A 21,265-nucleotide genomic window follows, 5' to 3' on the forward strand; every position below is an offset into this window, starting at 1 on the left:
TGGTATATATTAGAAAAAAAAGTTATGTATAGTTAAGTCTACAAATAATTACGAATCGATATGGACTTTTTGTACGTACACTGTTAGAAAAATATGTTTTTCATATGTTCCGATATAAACAAAAAGTGTTTCGGGCACAATTTTTAAACACAATATATTTAAGTGCAAACATGTAATGTTCCTTAACTAACTCTAAATGTTTGGGACACATATGTTGTATGTTAGAACATATTATGTTTGGGGCATGAATGTTTCATAAAAATAATATGTGTGAATGTAAACATATATACATTTACAAATTTCGAGTAAACATATATATGTTGTGATATTTTATTCAGAGAGCGACAGAGAGAGAGAGAGAGAGAGAGTATAGAGAAAGAAATAGAGATGGAAACCGGGAGGGTTGACGAAAGATATCAACATAACACAGCGAGAGACTCAAAAGAGAGCAACTTCTGTGAAACCGCTTGTATGTTGTTTCGGAAAACTGTTTTATGATAAGGCAAAATATTTGATATGCTTAGGTCTAAATATTATTTAATTTGAATATTAGTTGATTAGAGTAAAGAGAATAAACATTCGGAACCAAGGGAATAGACATTTGGAAAAAAAACAACACGTGTTTTCGCCTTGAGAACAGCATTTTATGTATGTGTGGACATGTGTTTTGTTTATCATTTTGGCATTATGGGCAAAATTTTTTTCTTGGTTCCAAGAACTAAAAATTTCATGGAAATGCAAATTATGTGAGGGAATGAGCACAATCTTCTTTGAGGAAAATTCTTCCAATCATATACTATATTTGGGCTCAAAATGCTTCCAAACATACAATATGTTCACATAACACAAACATATTAATTTTTCGGCAGTATCCAATAATATATATGCTTCCTGCAAAATATGTTTGGGACATATGTTAGAGAAGCGATTTTTTTTGAGGGTGTAGAGAGCCAGAACTGAAATATGGGGGTCGCTTATATGGGGGCTATATACAATTATGAACTTGAAATGGACCAATTTTTGTGTGATTGGGGATCGATTTATCTTAGAGCCATATATAACTATAGACCGATATGGACCTAGTTAGGCATGGTTGTTAACGACCATATACTAGCACAATGTACCAAATTTCAACTCACTCGGATGAAATATACCATATACTAACATCACGTACCAGATACCATATACTAACATCACGTACCAAATTCCAACCGAATGGGAAGAATTTTGCTCTTCCAAGGGGCTCTGGAGGTCAAGTCTGGGGATCGGTTTATATGGGGCCTATATATAATTATGGACCGATATCGACCAATTTTTGCATGGGAGTTTGAGGTCATATATTAACACCACGTACCAAATTTCAACTGAATCAGATGAATTTTGGTCTTCCAAGAGGTTCCGGAGGTCAAATCTGGTGATCAGTTTATATGGGGGCTATATATAATTATGAACCGATGTGGACCAATTTTTGCATGGTTGTTAGAGACCATATACTAACATCACGTACCAAATTTCAGCCGGATCGGATGAAATTTGCTTCTCTTAGAGGCCTCGCAAGCCAAATCGGGGGATCGGTTTATATGGGGGCTATATATAATTATGGACCGATGTGGACCAATTTTTGCATGGTTGGTAGAGACCATATACTAACACCATGTACCAAATTTCAGCCGGATCGGATGAAATTTGCTTCTCTTAGAGGCCTCGCATGCCAAATCGGGGGATCGGTTTATGTGGGGGCTATATATAATTATGGACCGATGTCGACCAATTTTTGCATGGTTGTTAAAGACCATATACTAACACCATGTACCAAATTTCAGCCGGATCGGATGAAATTTGCTTCTCTTAGAGGCCTCGCACCAAATCGGGGGATCGGTTTATATGGGGGCTATATATAATTATGGACCGATGTGGACCACTTTTTGCATGGTTGTTAGAGACCATATACTGACACCATGTACCAAATTTCAGCCGGATCGGATGAAATTTTCTTCTCTTAGGGGCCTCGCAAGCCAAATCGGGGGATCGGTTTATATGGGGGCTATATATAATTATGGACCGATGTGGACCAATTTTTGCATGGTTGTTAGAGACCATACGCCAACACCATGTACCAAATTTCAGCCGGATCGGATGAAATTTGCTTCTCTTAGAGGCCTCGCAAGCCAAATTTTGGGGTCCATTATATGGGGGCTATACGTAAAAGTGGACCGATATGGCCCATTTGCAATACCATCCGACCTACATCAATAACAACTACTTGTGCCAAGTTTCAAGTCGATAGCTGGTTTCGTTCGGAAGTTAGCGTGATTTCAACAGACGGACGGACGGACGGACGGACATGCTCAGATCGACTCAGAATATCACCACGACCCAGAATATATATACTTTATGGAGTCTTAGAGCAATATTTCGATGTGTTACAAACGGAATGACAAAGTTAATATACCCCCCATCCATGGGTATAAAAATATGGGAAACATTTAAATCTGAAGCAATTTTAAGGAAACTTCGCAAAAGTTTATTTATGGTTTATCGCTCGATATATATGTATTAGAAGTTTAGGAAAATTAGAGTCATTTTTACAACTTTTCGACTAAGCAGTGGCGATTTTACAAGGAAAATGTTGGTATTTTGACAATTTTTGTCGAAATCAGAAAAACATATATATGGGAGCTATATCTAAATCTGAACCGATTTCAACCAAATTTGGAACGCATAGCTACAATGCTAATTCTACTCCCTGTTCAAACTTTCAACTAAATCGGAGTTAAAAATTGGCCTCTGTGGTCATATGAGTATAAATCGGGCGAAAGTTATATATGGGAGCTATATTTAAATCTGAACCGATTTCAATAAAATTTGGCACACTTGACTACACTACTAACTGTACTCCTAGTGCAAAATTTCAAACATATTGGGGTAAAACTCTGGCTTCTGGGACCGTATTAGTCCATATCGGGCGAGAGATATATATGGGAGCTATATCTAAATCTGAACCGATTTCAATAAAATTTGGCACACTTAACTATAGTACTAATTGTTCTTCCTGTGCAAAATTTTAAGCAAATTGGGGTAAAACTATTGCTTCTGGGGCCATATATCGGGCGAAATATATGTATGGAAGCTATATCTAAATCTGAACCGATTTCTTCCAAAATCAGTAGGTAAGGTTCTATTTTGATCCAAAACATATACTTGTGCCAAATTTGAAGTTGATTGGACTAAAACTGCGACCTAGACTTTGATTACAAAAATGTGTTCACGGACAGACGGACATGGCTATATCGACTCAGGAGCCCACCCTGAGCACTTTTGCCAAAGACACCACGTGTCTATCTCGTCTCCTTCTGGGTGTTGCAGGGTATAAAAATATTTTATAAAAATAAAAAATAGCCGTTTGTTAGATTTTTAATTCCGTTCTTTTTTTTTTGTTTATTCGCAATAATATAGAACGTCGCGAAAAGAAGATAGCATGTTATTTTAAATTTTTTCAAAAAATTTTCTCCCCAAACATGAGAAGTATGGACATGGAAAAGTTTTGTCGCAAAAACATTGTTTGTTTTTTAGAGACATGATTTCCCATAAAAATAATATGGCTTTGACAAGCATGTTACATGTTCCCCGTGAAAAAGTAAGACTGTGCTTTTGAGACAGGTTTTGTATTGTTATAAAAATTGGTATCGCTACCTCCATACGCATAAAACGGCAATGTTTAGCAATAAACAAAGAATAATTTGCCTTTAAAGAATCATCGTGGAACAACAACAAACTTTCGTTACAGAGGAAAGAATTATTTTTGTGTGTGTTTTTTTTTTATAAATATACCCCTTATTGGAGATTTCCGACAGCTTCGTCTTGACGTGGCATTCTTTTTTTTCGCCCCATTTTAATGATGCGTCAAGTTTTTCAAATTTGGAATGTTTTCACATTGGCCGGAAAATTATGACTATTTTCTCCTAAATTTGGATTTGTGTGTGCGTGTGTATGTGTGTTGGTTCGTGTGTGGGAAAACGTGCTTTTTCCATGAATTTTTGATAATTGTATGGATGTCGTCTGCATGTGTTTCAGTCCATGGTGGATGTACTGAGTTTTGGTGGTGCTGGTGCTGGTGCTTTTGATTCGCTCTATTGGCCTAAGTTGGACGTAATATTTATTTACGTTAGTTTTGCGAGGAGCCGTGAGCCATTTTATATGGACCATATTGTTTTTTTGTTTTTCCCGCGGAACGATCACATTCTTCAGTTAAGTGTTCTTCTCACTATAGTGTGTATGCCATGGAACATGTATGTAGAACATTCAGATGGGTCATCGAGTTGTATTCGAAAAAAAAGAAAAAATAATTACATTCAGATTTTTAGTTTTTTCTTTTGGTAAGAAATATGTTAATGTAGAAAATTTTGAAAGTTTCGAAGACAAAACTGATGGATTTACATTTATAAATAATTCGATGCTTTCATAATTCAGAATTAGTTTTTTTCCAATTTCCGCAAATATGACCATATTACTCTGTACTAATAGTCCATCTTATTAATATGTTCATCCCAACAAAAAAAAATTTGGAAGTTGGCAGTGCCAACTTGGCACAATATTCAAAGCACTTCCAAAATTTTTCTCCCAAAGATGTTCTTAATTTGAGCTACACAGGAAGTTATTTTAATTAAATTTTTTAGGTTAAAACAGTATAAAAATTAATAAAATCGTACAAATTATTTATATTTTGTCGAAAGAAAAATGCTAAATACATTCTAGAAAAATTGCCAATTTTTGAAAATATTTTGAGTCGAACGTTTCAGACAAGCGTTAGAATACATTAAGAGAGAAGTTCACCAATGTGGTATCACAATGGACTGAATAGTCTAAGTGAGCCTGATACATCGGGCTGCCACCTAACCTAACCTAGAATACATTAAAAATTATAAAAATTATTTATTTGGCAAAATATCATAAAATTTTTTAATTCACATCCAAAACACTGAATTCGGATAACACCTTAAGAAGTGATGCAAATTCAGCACAGGAAAAAATATTACCAAAAATTTTCCAATTAAAAATTAAATAAAATTTTAAAAAATATTCAATTAAACATGTAATTGGTGCAATAATTTTTTTTAAATGAAACAGAAATCAATCACAAAAATTGATTGGATCAATTAATTTTTTAATTGATTTTGGTGATTGATACTATCATTTCTGTGATTGAAGACATTTCAATTAAAAATTAATTGGATCAAAACAAAAAATATTTTTTTCTGTGAGTGCTATGACTAGCCCACGTTAAATTCATCGCTTCTGCGGTAATTTTGCACTACTTCCCGATACAAAAAGAACATTTTCGCTACTTTTTTTGCGATGCTTTTTTTTTGACGACTTGAAGACGATTTTGAATTTTTAATTTTACATGGCAGAAAGTATTTTATAAAATCAATACTAAAATTAAGACAAAATCCTTGGAACTGGGTAAGATGTTTTTAATGTAACCCATATACATAAAACAAGTATATACGGCCGTAAGTTCGGCCAGGCCGAATCTTATGTACCCTCCACCATGGATTGTATAGAAACTTGTACTAAAGAACAGGGCTGTGGAGTCGAGCCAATTTTGCTCGACACCGACTCCGACTCCAGCATTTTTCATTAGCTCGACTCCGACTCCGGAGTCGACTCCTGGTAATATAACTAAATCTCATTTTAATACCACTAATTTGTGGTTCTATTGTGGGGGTACCGTAAGTGGATCGATATAAAGTATCGTATTTATTTATGTGTGCAAAAAAAGGTCTTAATTTCACATTAGATGCCAATTGAACTCTATATTTCAAATTTAGGGCAATGTTTAATAAATAAAATAATGATATAAATACCCATCATAATATGAGAAGATACCAACAGTATATGTTATGTATTTGTGGACCAAAATTATTGATACTATCTCAAATCCTTTAAATTTGTTGCGAGCTATATAAAGGTTTATATTCCCATATGCATGAATTTGAATCTGAATCGATTTAGACAAAATTGTATATACATCTACAAAATCTATGTACTTAAAATTTAAATCTAATGTTATGGGACGTAACACAATTTTAACAAAAAATAAAAATGCAAGGAAAGTCTAAAGACGGGCGGGCCGATTATAATATACTCTGCACAACTTTGTATTTAGATCTACATTTTGATAAAATCTCTTCTACAAAATCTCGGGCAATATTTGGGAAATATTTATAATTGTTTGGACAATTTCACAAAAATGCATTTATGATTCATTCATTGAAAAATTTGAAAATTTGAGTAATTTCTACAAGTTTTCGACTTAGCAGTGAGTATCAGTGAGCATACAATTTTGGAAAAATTTTTGTCTAGTAAATAAAATTTTCTACAGAAACAAAATCTTGACTAAATTTTCTATAGAAATAAAATGTTGGCAAAATTTTCTATAGAAATCAAATTTCGTCCAAATATATAGAAATAAAATTTTGAATAAAATTTTTATAGAAATAAAATTTGGCGAAATTATTTACAGAAATTAAAGTTTGAAAAAATTATCAATAGAAATACAATTTAAAAAAATTGTGTAGCAAACAAAATTTGGCAAAATTTTGTATACAAATAAAATTTTGCAAAATATTCTATAGAAACAAAATTTTGACTAAATTTTCTATAGAAATAAAATTTTGACTAAATTTTATATAGAAAAAAAAATTTTTCTATAGTAATAAAATTTTGAATACATTTTTTATAGCAGTGAGTATCAGTGAGCATCAGTAAGAAAAACAATTTTGAGAAAATTTGCTATAGAAATAAAATTTGACAATTTTTTCTTATAGAAATAAAATTTTGAAAAAATTATCAGTAAAAATACAATTTTAGAAAAAATTTTGTGTAGTAAATATAATTCTGCAAAATATTCTACAGAAACAAAATTTTGACTAAATTTTCTATAGGAATAAAATTTTGACAAAATTTTCTATAGAAATAAAATTTTGACCCAATTTTTTAATAAAAAATCTATTACTATAAAATTTTGGCAAAATTTTCTGTAGAAATAAAATTTTGACCAAATTTTCTAATCAAAAAAAAATCTATTACTATAAAATTTTGGCAAAATTTTCTATAGAAATAAAATTTTGGCTTAAATTTTTATAGACATAAAATTATCAATAGAAATAAAATTTTGAAAAAATTTTTGTGTAACAAACAAAATTTTGCAAAATTTTCTATAGAAATAAAATTTTGCAAAATATTCTATAGAAACAAAATTTTGACTCAATTTTCTATAGAAATAAAATTTTGACTAAATTTTCTATAGAAAAAAATATTTCTATAGTAATAAAATGTTGAATAAATTTTTTATAGAAATAAAATTTTGTCAAAATTTGCTATAGAAATAAAATTTTGACAAAACTTTTTATAGATATAACATTTTGACAAATTTTTCTATAAAAAACAACCTTGAAAAAATTTTCTGCCAATATTGCACATATGTATATGGCCTTAAAATAAAATAAAAAAATAAAAATAATTTCGATTGTTCGAAATATTTCAAATAAATTGATATGGGCATTAAAATGGATCGATCCAGCCCATCTGCTAATCTAACATTCTAGGAAACATAAAAAGATTTTCATTTGCAATCATGCTGTACATTGATCGAATGAATAACGCAATGGAAACTAATTTGCGTAAAAACTTGCTTAATTACAAAAATGTGAAGTGTTTTAAAAAATTTGGTTTAGCCGGAGTCGGAGTCGAGCAAAATATTTACGACTCCGACTCCAGCAAAATCTTCAGACTCCGACTCCAAGACTCCGACTAAGACTCCGGCTCCACAGCCCTGCTAAAGACTGTCATCCACAATCGAATTACACTTGCCGATGGCAAGGTATGTTAAAACTTTTTAACACCGTGTTCTCAATTGTAAGTTAGTCCATACGGGGTATATAAATATTAAAAAAAGGCCGTTTAAATACGGAAATAATTCTGTTTGACAAAATTTTCTATAAAAATAAATCTTTGACAGAATTGTCTATAGAAATAAAATCTTGACAAAATTTTGTATAGTAATAAAATTTTGACAAAAATTTTTATAGAAATGAAATTTTGACAAAATTTTCTATAGATATAAAATCTTGACAAAATTTTGTATAGTAATAAAGTTTTGATAAATTTTTGTATAGTAATAAAATTTTGACAAAATTTTCTATAGTAATAAAATTTTGGTAGATTATTTTTGGGCATGGTTTCACCACGTACCAAATTTCAACCGGGTCAGATGAATTTTGCTCCTCCAATAGCTCTGGAGTTCAAATCTGGGGATCGGTTTATATGGGGTCTATATATAATTGGGGCCGGTATGAACAAATTTTTGCATGGTTGTTAGATACCATATACTTACAGCTCGTACCAAATTTCAACCGAATCGGATGAATTTTGCTTCTCTAAGAGGCTCCGCAAATCAAATCTGGGGATCGGTTTATATGGGGGATATATATAATTATGGACCGATTTGGACCAATTTTTTATGGTTTTGAAAGATCATATAAAACACCATGTACCAAATTTCAACCGGATCGGATGAAGTTTGCTTCTGTAAGAGGCTCCGCAAGTCAAATCTGGGGATCGGTTTATATGGGAGTTATACGTATGTTAAAAGTGGTCCGATATGGCCCATTTTCAATAACATTCGACCTACATCAATAACAACTACTTGTGCCAAGTTTCAAGTCGATAGCTTGTTTCGGACATGCTTAGATCGACTCTGAATTTCACAACGACCCAGAATATATACACTTTATTGGGTCTTAGAACAATATTTCGATGTGTTACAAACGGAATGACAAAGTTAATATACCCCCATTCTATGGTGGAGGGTATAGAAAAAAAAAAAAAAAAACAAAACACAATAAAATAGAATAAAATTTGCTTTGCAGATTTGCTTTTTTTACTATTTTCATATTATATATTTTTTCGGAGTCGGTGGTCTTGTGCATTTAAGGTTTAAGTCTATAATAAGGCCCATTTTGAAGTTTCATAGTAAAAAGTTGTATTTTTAAGAAAGTTGCCCATCAAAGGTATGTTTCTCTAAAATAAAGTTTCTTTACAAAGTCATGTAGGCGCCCAAAACTATGCTCCATAAATGTAACTGCTTGACGGTACCAGCTGCGAAGCCCAGTGGATAGTGTGTTGGCTTACAGACTATATGGTCCTACGTTCGATTCTCTGTCCAGGCGAAATTTAAAAGAATTTTTAAAATCAAATAATTTCTTCTACACTGAAAAAAAATATTCTCGTGAAGCTAAAGATTTCATGTCCTTCGGAGGAATCGGTGGTCTTGTGCATTTAAGGTTTAAGTCTATAATAAAACACATTTTGAAGTTTCATAGTAAAGTAGTATTTTTAAGAAAGTGGCCCACTAAAGATAAGTGTGGCCCACTAAAGATAAGTGGCCCAGGAAAGATAAGAGGGAAGATGAAATTATTTGAAATTGTTTTTATATCCTCAAAAAATCAACGTTTATTACGAGTGAAGTATTACGATTTGCCAAATTCCCACAGTATAACTGAGAATTATTTAAAATTTGTACATTTTACCACAAATTTGTAATACAGTTTAGTTGAAACTTTGTAAAATTAACCAAAGTTTTCGTTCCTGGTGTATTGGATTTTTTGGGGTCTAGTATAAAAGAAAAATATTCCTACGATGTAGTGTAAAAATCGTAAAATTTAGGATATTTATTTTTGGTAATTACTTTGGTAAATTTACTCATTTAACATTCCCGTATTATACACATCGAATTTTTAGATCAATTATATATTTTTTTTAGAATTTCAAACATCTATGTCTATTTAAAAAAATTGAATTATTTTTGTCCATTTTCAGTTCTAATGTTTTGACGATCAGCGGCAACACAACTCACACATCACAATGGAAAAACTACAAATTGACAAATCTCAACTAAGTACTCCAACTTCGACAGCAACCACACCCACATCACGTCCATCTTCAAGACGTACCTCAACAATCATTCCGCGCGATTCTCTGCCAACACCACCGCCTGATCCCCGGTGTGGCACTCAAAGCGAAAATTTTTTCATATATCCTCCAACTGAAAAAGATTTACCCGTCGAATTACATGGCCTTTTACGATATGCCGAACGTCAGGAAGAATTCCAACAGATTTTAAATAAAAAGATTATCAATGACTGCCGAAATTTACATCGTACACCAGGAGAGGAATCATCAAATTCTGGACATGATGATAAACATAGCAAATGTAGTTACTGTGAGAAATTGCGCAAAGAGTGTTCAGAATTTATGGAACCATTACAATATCGTCTAAATGGAGCGGTGACAGCAGCATTAGCCGCCTATGGAGCCATCGAGCAATTGAATAGTTTGTACAACATGTGGGAGCAATACATTGCCAAAGAAAGAGAAATGCGTGAACGCAAAGAATGTTTACGTTACGTAAAGCTGTTGGAAAGAAAAGTAAGTTATGTACCATAGATATGCACACCTCGTACATTCATTCGAAAATCGATTTTTACTACTAGATTATTGTTATCGTAATCGTGTTTTTTATATATATATAACATTTTTACGAGGGTGGAGCGATAAGTACATTTTGTCAACATTTTATTTCTATAGAAAATTTTGTCAAAATTTTATTTCTATAGAAAATCTTGCCAAAATGTATTTCTATAGAAAATTTTGTCAAAATTTTATTTTTATAGAACATTTTGTCAAAATTTTATTTCTATGGAAAATTTTGTCAAAATTTTATTTCTATGGAAAAATTTGTCAAAATTTTTTTTGTATAGAAAATTTTGTCAACATTTTTTTCTATAGAAAATTTCGTCAAAATTTTATTACTATAGCAAATTTTGTCAAAATTTTATTACTATAGAAAATTTTGTCATAATTTTATTCCTTTAGAAAATTTCGTCAAAATTTTATTTCTATAAAAAATTTCGTCAAAATTTTATTTCTATAAAAAATTTTGTCAATATTTTATTTCTATAAAAAATTTTGTCAAAATTTTATTTCTATATAAAATTTTGTCAAAATTTTATTTCTATATAAAATTTTGTCAAAATTTTATTTCTATAGAAAATTTTTTCATAATTTTATTTCTATAAAAAATTTTGTCAAAATTTTATTTCTATAGAACATTTTGTCAATATTGGTGCGATAAGTACATTTTGTCAACATTTTATTTCTATAGAAAATTTTGGCAAAATGTATTTCTATAGAAAATTTTGTCAAAATTTTATTTCTATAGAAAATTTTATCAAAATTTTATTTGTATAGAAAATTTTGTCAAAATTTTATTTGTATTGAAAATTTTGTAAACATTTTATTTGTATAGAAAATTTTGTCAAAATTTTATTTCTATAGAAAATTTTGTCAAAATTTTATTTCTATAGAAAATTTTATCAAAATTTTATTTCTATGGAAAATTTTGCCAAAATTTTATTTCTATAGAAAATTTTATCAAAATTTTATTTCTATGGAAAATTTTGTCAAAATTTTATTTCTATAGAAAATTTTGTCATAATTTTATTTCTATAGAAAATTTTGTCATAATTTTATTCCTTTAGAAAATTTCGTCAAAATTTTATTTCTATAGAACATTTGTCAAAATTTTATTTCAATGGAACATTTTGTCAAAATTGCATTTCTTTAGAAAATTTTGTCAAAATTGTATTTCTATGGAAAATTTTGTCAAAATTTTATTTCTATAGAAAATTTTGTAAAAATTTTATTTCTATAGAAAATTTTGTCAAAATTTTATTTCTATAGAACATTTGTCAAAATTTTATTTCAATATAACATTTTGTCAAAATTCTATTTCTATAGGAAATTTTGTCAAAATTTTGTGAAAAATATATTTCTATATAAAATTTTGTCAAAATTTTGTTTCTATAGAAAACTAGCAAAGCCGGTGGACGAAGTTCAACTCTAAAACGAGCGCAACTAGAAAATTCTGTAAAAAAATTATTTCTAAAGAAAATTTCGTCAAAATTTTATTTCTATGGAAAATTTTGTCAACATTTTATTTCTATAGAAAATTTTGTTAAAATTTTATTTCTATAGAAAATTTTGTCAAAATTTTATTTCTATAGGAAATTTTGTCAAAATTGTATTTCTATGGAAAATTTTGTCAAAATTTTATATCTATATAAAATTTTGTCAACATTTTTTTTCTATATAAAATTTTGTCAAAATTTTATTTCTATAGAAAACTAGCAAAGCCGGCGGACAAAGTTCAACTCTAAAACGAGCGCAACTAGAAAATTCTGTAAAAATTGTATTTCTATAGAAAATTTCGTCAAAATTTTATTTATATAGAAAATTTTGTCAAAATTTTATTTTTATAGAACTTTTTGTCAAAATTTTATTTGTATAGAGAATTTTGTCAAAATTTTATTTCTATAGAAAATTTTGTCAACATTTTATTTCTATAGAAAATTTTGTCAAAATTTTATTTCTATAGAAAATTTTATCAAAATTTTATTTCTATGGAAAATTTTGTCAAAATTTTATTTCTATAGAAAATTTTGTCAACATTTTTTTTCTATAGAAAATTTCGTCAAAATTTTATTTCTATGGAACATTTGTCAAAATTTTATTTCAATAGGTCATTTTGTCAAAATTTTATTTCTATAGAAAATTTTGTCAAAATTGTATTTCTATAGAAAATTTGTCAAAATTTTATTTCAATGGAACATTTTGTCAAAATTTTATTTCTATAGAAAATTTTGTCAAAATTTTATTTCTATAGAAAATTTTGTCAAAATTTTATTTCTATAGAACATTTTGTCAAAATTTTATTTCTATAGAACATTTTGTCAAAATTGTATTTCTATGGAAAATTTTGTCAAAATTTTGTGAAAAATTTATTTCTATATAAAATTTTGTCAAAATTTTATTTCTATAGAAAACTAGCAAAGCCGGCGGACGACGTTCAACTCTAAAACGGGCGCTACTAGAAAATTCTGTAAAAATTTTATTTCGAAAGAAAATTTCGTCAAAATTTTATTTCTATGGAAAATTTTGTCAAAATTTTATTTCTATAGAAAATTTTGTCAAAATTTTATTTCTATAGAAAATTTTGTCAAAATTTTATTTCTATAGGAAATTTTGTCAAAATTTTATTTCTATAGAAAACTAACAAAGCCGGCGGACGAAGTTCAACTCTAAAACGAGCGCAACTAGAAAATTCGGTAAAAATTTTATTTCTATAGAAAATTTCGTCAAAATTTTATTTATGTAGAAAATTTTGTCAAAATTTTATTTATATAGAACATTTTGTCAAAATTTTATTTCTATAGACAAATTTGTCAAAATTTTATTTCTATAGAAATTTTTTTTCAATATTTTATTTCCAATTTCGTTGTAGTTTCCAAAATTTCGTTAAAATTTTATTTCTATAGAAAATTTTGTCATAATTTTATGCCTTTAGAAAATTTCGTCAAAATTTTGTCAAAATTTTATTTCTATGGAATATTTTGTCAAAATTTTATTTCTATAGAAAATTTTGTCAAAATTTTATTTCTATAGAAAATTTTGCCAAATTTTTATTTATATGGACATTTTTGTCAAAATTTTATTTGCATAGAAAATTCTGTAAAAAATTTATTTCTATAGAAAATTTTGTCTAAATTTTATTCCTTTAGAAAATTTCGTCAACATTTTATTTCTATAGAAATTTTTTTCACAATTTTATTACTATAGAAAATTCTGTAAAAATTTTATTTCTATAGAAAATTCTGTAAAAATTTTATTTCTATAGAAAATTCTGTAAAAATTTTATTTCTATATAAAATTTTAGCTAAGTCGGCGGACGAAGTTCAACTCTAAAACCTTTCCAGAGTTGTGACGCCATGTAAGCTAAAATAGAGGGGTTTCTGTTGTTGTTTCTTATTGTTCCACGATAGTCGACAAAACATCGGTCGACTGGTCCTAAACAGTAGACCAGAGAATGAAGCCGACGCATTTTTATCGGCAGCGTCGAACATTAAAATTTTTCCGCTGGTGGCGGCAACTTGACGACTAAGCCGATACAATTTTTTCTATTCGGCGGGCGGCAATTATCGACTATAAAATTAAATTGATCGTATCCGAACCGATCTAAGATAAATTGTACAACCATTTAATTGGCGTCTACATTTCAGCCGAGATAGGTCGACATGATCGACAATGGATTCGACTGGCAAAAACGAGTCAGCGGCGCGAACCGTTCTTCATTGTCTGTATTGGACGGCTCCCAGGCGAGCGCGATGCGAAGGGGAAGACTACACCTCTCTGATTAAGAATTGGAGGAAAAGGTCCATGTTTGGCAAAGTCGATACAAATTTTTCTATTCGGCGGGCTGCAATTAACATATAGACTAAAAAAAAACATTTTCACCGTATCCGAACCGATCTAAGATAAATTGTACAACCAAACTTATATACAATTAAATGCTGGATAACATTTCAGTGGAGATAGGTCGACATGATCGACAGTGGCTTCGACTGACCAAACGAGTTTGCGACGCGACCCGATTGTGACATTCTCTGTAGTGGACGGTCCCCGCAAGCACGATGCGAAGAGGAAGACTAGGCCTCCCTGATTAAGAATTGAAGGAAAAAGGCCATATTTGGCATTGAAAAAAGTCGGTCTTACATAATGACAACTCACATCCCATATTGGGGCTAAAAATTTAGTCGAGATGAGCCGACATAATCGGTGGCGGGTAAATTCGGCGGCTTCATTCTCTAAACTCAATTCGTTGTTTAATTAACAATTGTCCGCCACTGAAATTTGTATGTCATTGCCACTGCAGAGGCCTTTATTTAGGCCTCGAGAAACCCTATTCTCCAAATGGGTTAGACAATTTTGAGTATTACTACGTCACGAGTACCGAGTTACTCGAAGACTATATTGGGAATTATGTCATCACTTTTTGAAAATATTTGCTCTTTTTTTGTAGGCTTGGTACTTATCTAACCATCCTCGTACAATTTTCCTTTATAAAATTAACTATATTTTCTTTCTTCAAAAGACAGCTGAAGCTGCCAAAGGATCAGATAAAAGTCAAGAATTGACCAGTACTCCATTAACCGACAATGAAATTGACCATCAGGATATGGAACAATCAATTGCTTTACTCGAAACCATACTCAGTCCCGAACGTTTGGCTCGCTACAAATTGAATGATGCCAAATTGTAAGATATTTCTTTTTCCGAATCTCGTATTTCGATTTGATACTGAAGCTTTAATTTTTTGTTTCTTTATATCAGGCAGCGTGAACGTAGTAAATCTTTCATAATTGAAGATATGCCCAGTTTAAGAGCTGATCGTGAATCGTCGAAAAGTCATGGTGGTATTCCACAGCTATTGCGACGTCAGAGCACATATTGTGATAGCAAATCGAAAGTATCGAAATGGACTAAAGTAAAAGCTGCCTTCAAATGGGAAAAGGCCAATGTCCCAATTATGTATGAACAACACAAAGATGGTAATATCATAGGTCTGCAACCGAATAACACCGAAGTGGCCAGGTAAGTAAGTTGTGTGAGAAAATTCTGTTTCCGATATGCTAAGTAAAGTAGAAAAGTTTTCAAAAAAAATTATTTCTATAGAGAATGTCTCAACATTATGTTTCTATGGATAATATTGTAAAAATTTTATCTCTATAGACAATTAGGTCCAAACTTTATTTCTATAAAAAATTTGGTCAACATTTTATTTCTATAGAAAATTATGTCCAAATTTTATTTCTATAGAAAATTTGGTGAAAAGTTTATTTCTATAGAAAATTTGGTAAAAAATTTATTTCTATAGAAAATTTGGTCTAAATTTTGTTTCTGTAGAGAATTTTGTCAAAATTTTATTTCTATAGAAAATTATGTTGCTAAAATTTTATTTCTATAGAAAATTTTGTCAAAATTTTATTTCTATAAAAAATGTTGTCAAAATTTTGTTTCTATAGAACATTTTGTCAGAATTTTATTTCTATAGAAAATTTTGTCAAAACTTTATTTCTATAGAAAATTTCGTCAAAATTGTATGTCTATAGAAATTTTTTTCAAAATTTTGCTTCTATAGAAAATTTTGTCAAAATATTATTTCTATAGAAAATTTTGTCAAAATTTTATTTCTATAGAAAATTTTGTCAAAATTGTATTTCTATAGAAAATTTTGTCAAAATTGTATTTCTATAGAAAATTTTGTCAAAATTTTATTTCTATAGAAAATTTTGTCAAAATTGTATTTCTATAAAAAATTTTGTCAAAATTTTATTTCTATAGAAAATGTTGGCAAAATTTTGTTTCTATAGAACATTTTGTCAAAATTTTATTTCTATAGAAAATTTTGTCAAAATTTTATTTCTATAGAAAATTTTGTAAAAATTTTATTTCTATAGAGAATTTTGTCAAAATTTTATTTCTATAGAGAATTTTGTCAAAATTTTATTTCTATAGAGAATGTTGTGAAAATTGTATTTCTAAAATTTATTTTTTCAAAATTTTATTTCTAACAATTTTTTTCAAAATATTATTTCTATAGAAAATTTTGTCAAAAGTTTGTAAAAATTTTATTTTTATACAAGTTTTTTTCAAAATTTTATTTCTATAGCAAATTTTGTCAAAATTTTATTCCTATAGCAAATTTTGTCAAAATTTTACTTCTACAGAAAATTTTGTCAAAATTTTATTTATATGGAAAATTTTGTCAAAATTTTATTCCTATAGAAAATTTTGTCAAAATTTTGTTTCTATAGAAAATTTTGTCAAAATTTTATTTCTATGGAAAATTTTGTCAAAATTTTATTTTTATAGAAGATTTTTGACAAAATTTTATTTCTACAGAAATTTTTTTGTCAAAACTTTATTTCTATCGAAAATTTTGGCAAAGTTTTGTTTCTATAGAACATTTTGTCAAAATTTTATTTCTATAGAGAATTTTGTCAAAATTTTATATCTGTAGAAAATTTTGTGAAAATTGTATTTCTAAAATTTATTTTTTCAAAATTTTATTTCTAACAATTTTTTTTTTCAATATTTTATTTCTATAGAAAATTTCGTCAAAATTTTATTTTTACAGAAAATTGTGTCAAAATTATATATCTACAGAAAATTTTGCCAAATTTTATTTCCATAGAAAATTTGGTCAAAACTTTGTTTATATTGAAAATTTTGTCAAATTGTTATTTCCATTGAAAATTTTGTCAAAATTTTATTTCTATAGAAAATTTTGTCAAAATTTTATTTCTATAGAAAATTGTGTCAAAATTTTATTTCTATAGAAAATTTTGTCAAAACTTTGTTTCTATAGAAAATGTTGTCAAAAATTTATTTCTATAGAAAATGTTGTCCAAATTTTATTTCTATTGAAAATTTTGCCAAAATGTTATTTGTATAGAAAATTGTGACAAAATTTTATGTCTATAGAAAATTTTGTTAACATTTTATTTCTATAGAAAATTGTGGCAAAATTTTATTTCTACAGAAAATTTTGTTAAAATTTTCTATAGAAATAACAAAGAAAAAATTTTGTCAAAATTATGTTTTTATATAAACTTTCGTCGACATTTTTGTTTTATAGAAAAATTTTCCAAAATGAAAATGTTTACCATAACATGATTGTAGGTTCCATTCACCTCATATTCAAATGGGATCATATTTGCATCACTAAAGTATGTTTAAACAATTTTAAATTTTAATGAGGCATCGAACAATTTTGAGGTGATGCAGATTACAAAAAAATAATAAAATTATTCTTTGTTTATTCGCCAGACATGCATTTCTTTTATGCGTGGTGTGGTCCTCTATTTATTGATTGTTCGCATTGATTTCATTGCAGATATTTACGAGTACCCTCCGCACCGTGCGGCAACAGTTCCGCCGATAGCATCTTAAGTTCATCGTCCGGTCATTTGCTTAGTGAAACTGGCACTCCCGGTACCATCAGTTCGGCCAGTTCAATAGACGATATTGATAACACTAGTGGTGGTGGTGGTTGTGGTGCAGGAGATGGTGGCAGTCGTGGTCTCAGTAGCATGAGTATTTATTTTGTTTAAATTCCAATACTTCAACACTTAAGCGCATTTGTTAATCGATTGTTGCAGATTTTAATGGGAATTTTATATATTTCAATTTCTTAGGACGCGACTCATCGAAAAGTGAAACATTGGAAACCCAGACGGAAAGGTCGATGTCCCAACCCATGGTGCAAGAATCAAAATCGGCCGATACTCTAATTGTGGATGACATCAAATATACTATGCCGCCGAAATCATCATCCAATAAATCAATAAGGCGTAGCAAATTGGTATCGGATTTTGAGGTGGTACCCGAGGATGTTGAGGCTGTTATCAAGACCCAGACGAAACGTAAAAATCCCCCAAGGCCCTTAGATCTAAATCTTAGACAGGTAAAGGGGCGAAAGTTTTCCGTTACAAAAATTTTGTAATTTTCTGAATTATTTTACTTTAGGATCTAAATGACTCGGATAACTATTATATGTCAACGCATTTGCTAAAGGCTAGCCCCCAAGAAGGAACTCAATCCTTGAATAGAGCTCTGAAAAAAGTTAGTTCTCCGGTTAACTCATCTGTTCCTTCTAGTCCCTCACGGCATTCCGATTTCTTTGCAGAATTTGGTGAGTATCTTCTTCAAGTCACCTTTTATTGATTCATCTTTTAATCAGGAACGTTTTGCTTTCTTAACAGAGAGTGAAGAATTATCCAGTGGGGATTTCTCTGAGCCCAATTCCCCAAATCATTTGACATCAAGGCATAGTTTCGAAATACAGCAAGAAGAAATCAATCGTCGCTATCAAATTCTGAGAGCCAAATTAGATCAAGAATTCGAATCGAAGCGCAAGGAATGGGAAAAATTAAAATCCAAAAGAGGTATGAACTATTGAAATAAAAATATTTTTTATCGCATTTGTGTGTTGGTTGGTTTATTCGGTTTGAAATCACGTGAAAAACACCATCGCAAATGAGTTCCTTTGGGCAAAGGTTCTCCTTGGGTAGTTTAGGTACCGCTTGTTTTAGTACCAATTTTGATGTTCTGTGGTCGTGGTGTAGCATTTTGGGGATGTTTATCTCCTCAGTTAAATTGTTTCTGAGGGAATGATCTAAATTATTTCAGAGGAAATCCATAATTCAAAGTTTATTGTCGCAAATTTCTCCGCTAGACCTGTGTGGCACTTGGTCCACACTTTGACTTTTAAGAATGTTGTGGAGTATTCGGAAAAGGAACGAGAAAGGGGCGATCAATAGAACACCCATTCACGTCGAGATGTTTATATAAGTGGAGGAGAGTGACGAGGAGAGTGGCGATGTTTATCTCCTCAGCTAAACTGTTTCTGAGGGAATGATCTAAATTATTTCAGAGGAAATCCACAATTCAAAGTTTATTGTCGCAGTTTTCTCTGCTAGACCTGTGTGGCACTTGGTCCACACTTTGACTTTTAAGAATGTTGTGGAGTATTCGGAAAAGGAACGAGAAAGGGGCGATCAATAGAACACCGATTAACGTCGAGATGTTTATATAAGTGGAGGAGAGTGAAATATCAGCAGTTTTCATCGTACGAGGATGAGTACTTATACCATCCTCGTAGCCTCCTCATAATAGAAAAGTATCGTGTAGTACATTCTCGTAAATGTCTATTGTTCAAATTTCAGCTAAACCGGGAGTGTCTGCGGGTTAAAAAATAAAATTAAATAATTTTGGGGCACGGTGACCTTTCTTTTTCGTTTGGGTCATAACCTACATGTAATTTTTCTCATGATAGAAATGTCGGCAACACAAAACCGCGACACCATCTTCCTTCTGGACTGAACGGAACGCAGCGCTTGTTTTGCAATATTAATGTCATCACGGCGAAGAATATGACCACTTCACTGCGACGATTGTACAATCATTGCATCCGGGCCCATTGTTGATGACATATGCGATGATGAGATGTTCAATCGAGCGTCTACTTCGCTGATCTTATCAGTTATTTCACTGCAAGAAATTTGAGAATATCTCCCACCAAATCCTCAGCCACACTATTCACTGCATGGTCGGCGGAAGTACGCAGACAGTTGAATGTCAGAGTCGACGGCGAAATAATTCCGATCACAAATTACACCAAGATTCTCGGGGTCACATTCGGCAGCCTTTTTAATTGTCCGCCCATGCCACTGCAATTTGTGATAAACTCCGCGGTAGAAACAAGGTGCCCAAGTCGCTTGCCGGACAAAGAAACCTTGTTGCAATTGGCCGGTCAGTGGTAAACTATGCAGCGCCAGTGTGGACACCTCAAACGAGCGACACGCAGTGGAATAACATACAGACCTGTCAGAACGCTGTCTTTAGAACTGCAACAGAATGTCTCCGCAGTACACCTCTGCATCACCCTTATGCGGGGACCAAGACCATCCCAGTGCGTCTACACAATTACGTGTTGTCAAAGCAGTACCTCTATCGTTGCTATCGTTGTCATCCAAATCACCATATTGTGGATAGACAACCTCCATCCAGGAATGTAAGGGTTGATCTTCACCTTCTAGAGCGCGAGATCCAGCGTTATAAAAGAGAGCATCTAGATCAGGCAGCATACCAGACAGGTCTGAACAGGATTCATGAGGATACTGTAGCTGAAGCGGTGAGAATTAATCCTGTTCTCGTAGTCCGACCACTGCCCATAGCACCGGAGGAGAGAGACCTCCCACGGTAGACCAGGGTAGGTGTGGCCCAACTAAGATCAGGCAAGTGCAGCCGCCTCAACTCCTACTTATCAGTGATTGTTTGCAGCGTAGCGGAAGTGTGTCCCATCTGTACTCAAGGGCCACATGACACTCGTCATCTTTTCGCTTGCCCAGCTAAGCCTACCCGTCTCACCACAAGATCACTCTGGACACACCCCATCCTTGTCTCAGAGTTCCTTGATCTGGCTACTGGTTGAACTACACAAGCATAGAACAAAATGGATGAAACTACATTAAAAACTGTAAAACCGCAATATCATCAGTCACACGTTTCACTACATGGACGGAAGAAGTACACAGGGAGTTGAATATCGGTGTCGATGGCGAAACGATTTCGACCATAAATAAATAACAATATATACTCGAGCACATTCGACAGTCTATTCAAGTCGTCTACCAATGCCACTGCAAATTGTTATAAGCTCCGCCCTAGAAACAAGGTCCTGAAGTCGCTTGCCGGCAGAACTTGGGGTGCGAGCAAGAAACTATTGCCTATTAAAATAGAT

The 21,265-nt window shown here is 31.0% G+C and overlaps 1 protein-coding gene across 1 annotated transcript in view; it reads left to right on the forward strand.

Moving 5' to 3' along the window:
- LOC142222202 (uncharacterized) overlaps nt 1–21,265 on the forward strand; it is a 57,527-nt gene that overhangs the window by 25,587 nt on the left and 10,675 nt on the right. Inside the window, exons 2-8 of the mRNA XM_075292217.1 lie at nt 9,883–10,491; nt 15,053–15,216; nt 15,292–15,552; nt 17,858–18,057; nt 18,159–18,427; nt 18,490–18,655; nt 18,726–18,908. Of these exons, the coding sequence (XP_075148332.1) occupies nt 9,928–10,491; nt 15,053–15,216; nt 15,292–15,552; nt 17,858–18,057; nt 18,159–18,427; nt 18,490–18,655; nt 18,726–18,908 (1,807 nt within the window). The 5' untranslated portion in view covers nt 9,883–9,927. The remainder of the gene's footprint in view (nt 1–9,882; nt 10,492–15,052; nt 15,217–15,291; nt 15,553–17,857; nt 18,058–18,158; nt 18,428–18,489; nt 18,656–18,725; nt 18,909–21,265) is intronic.

Source organism: Haematobia irritans, chromosome 1, assembly GCF_050003625.1.
Source record: "Haematobia irritans isolate KBUSLIRL chromosome 1, ASM5000362v1, whole genome shotgun sequence".
Lineage (NCBI taxonomy): Eukaryota > Metazoa > Arthropoda > Insecta > Diptera > Muscidae > Haematobia > Haematobia irritans.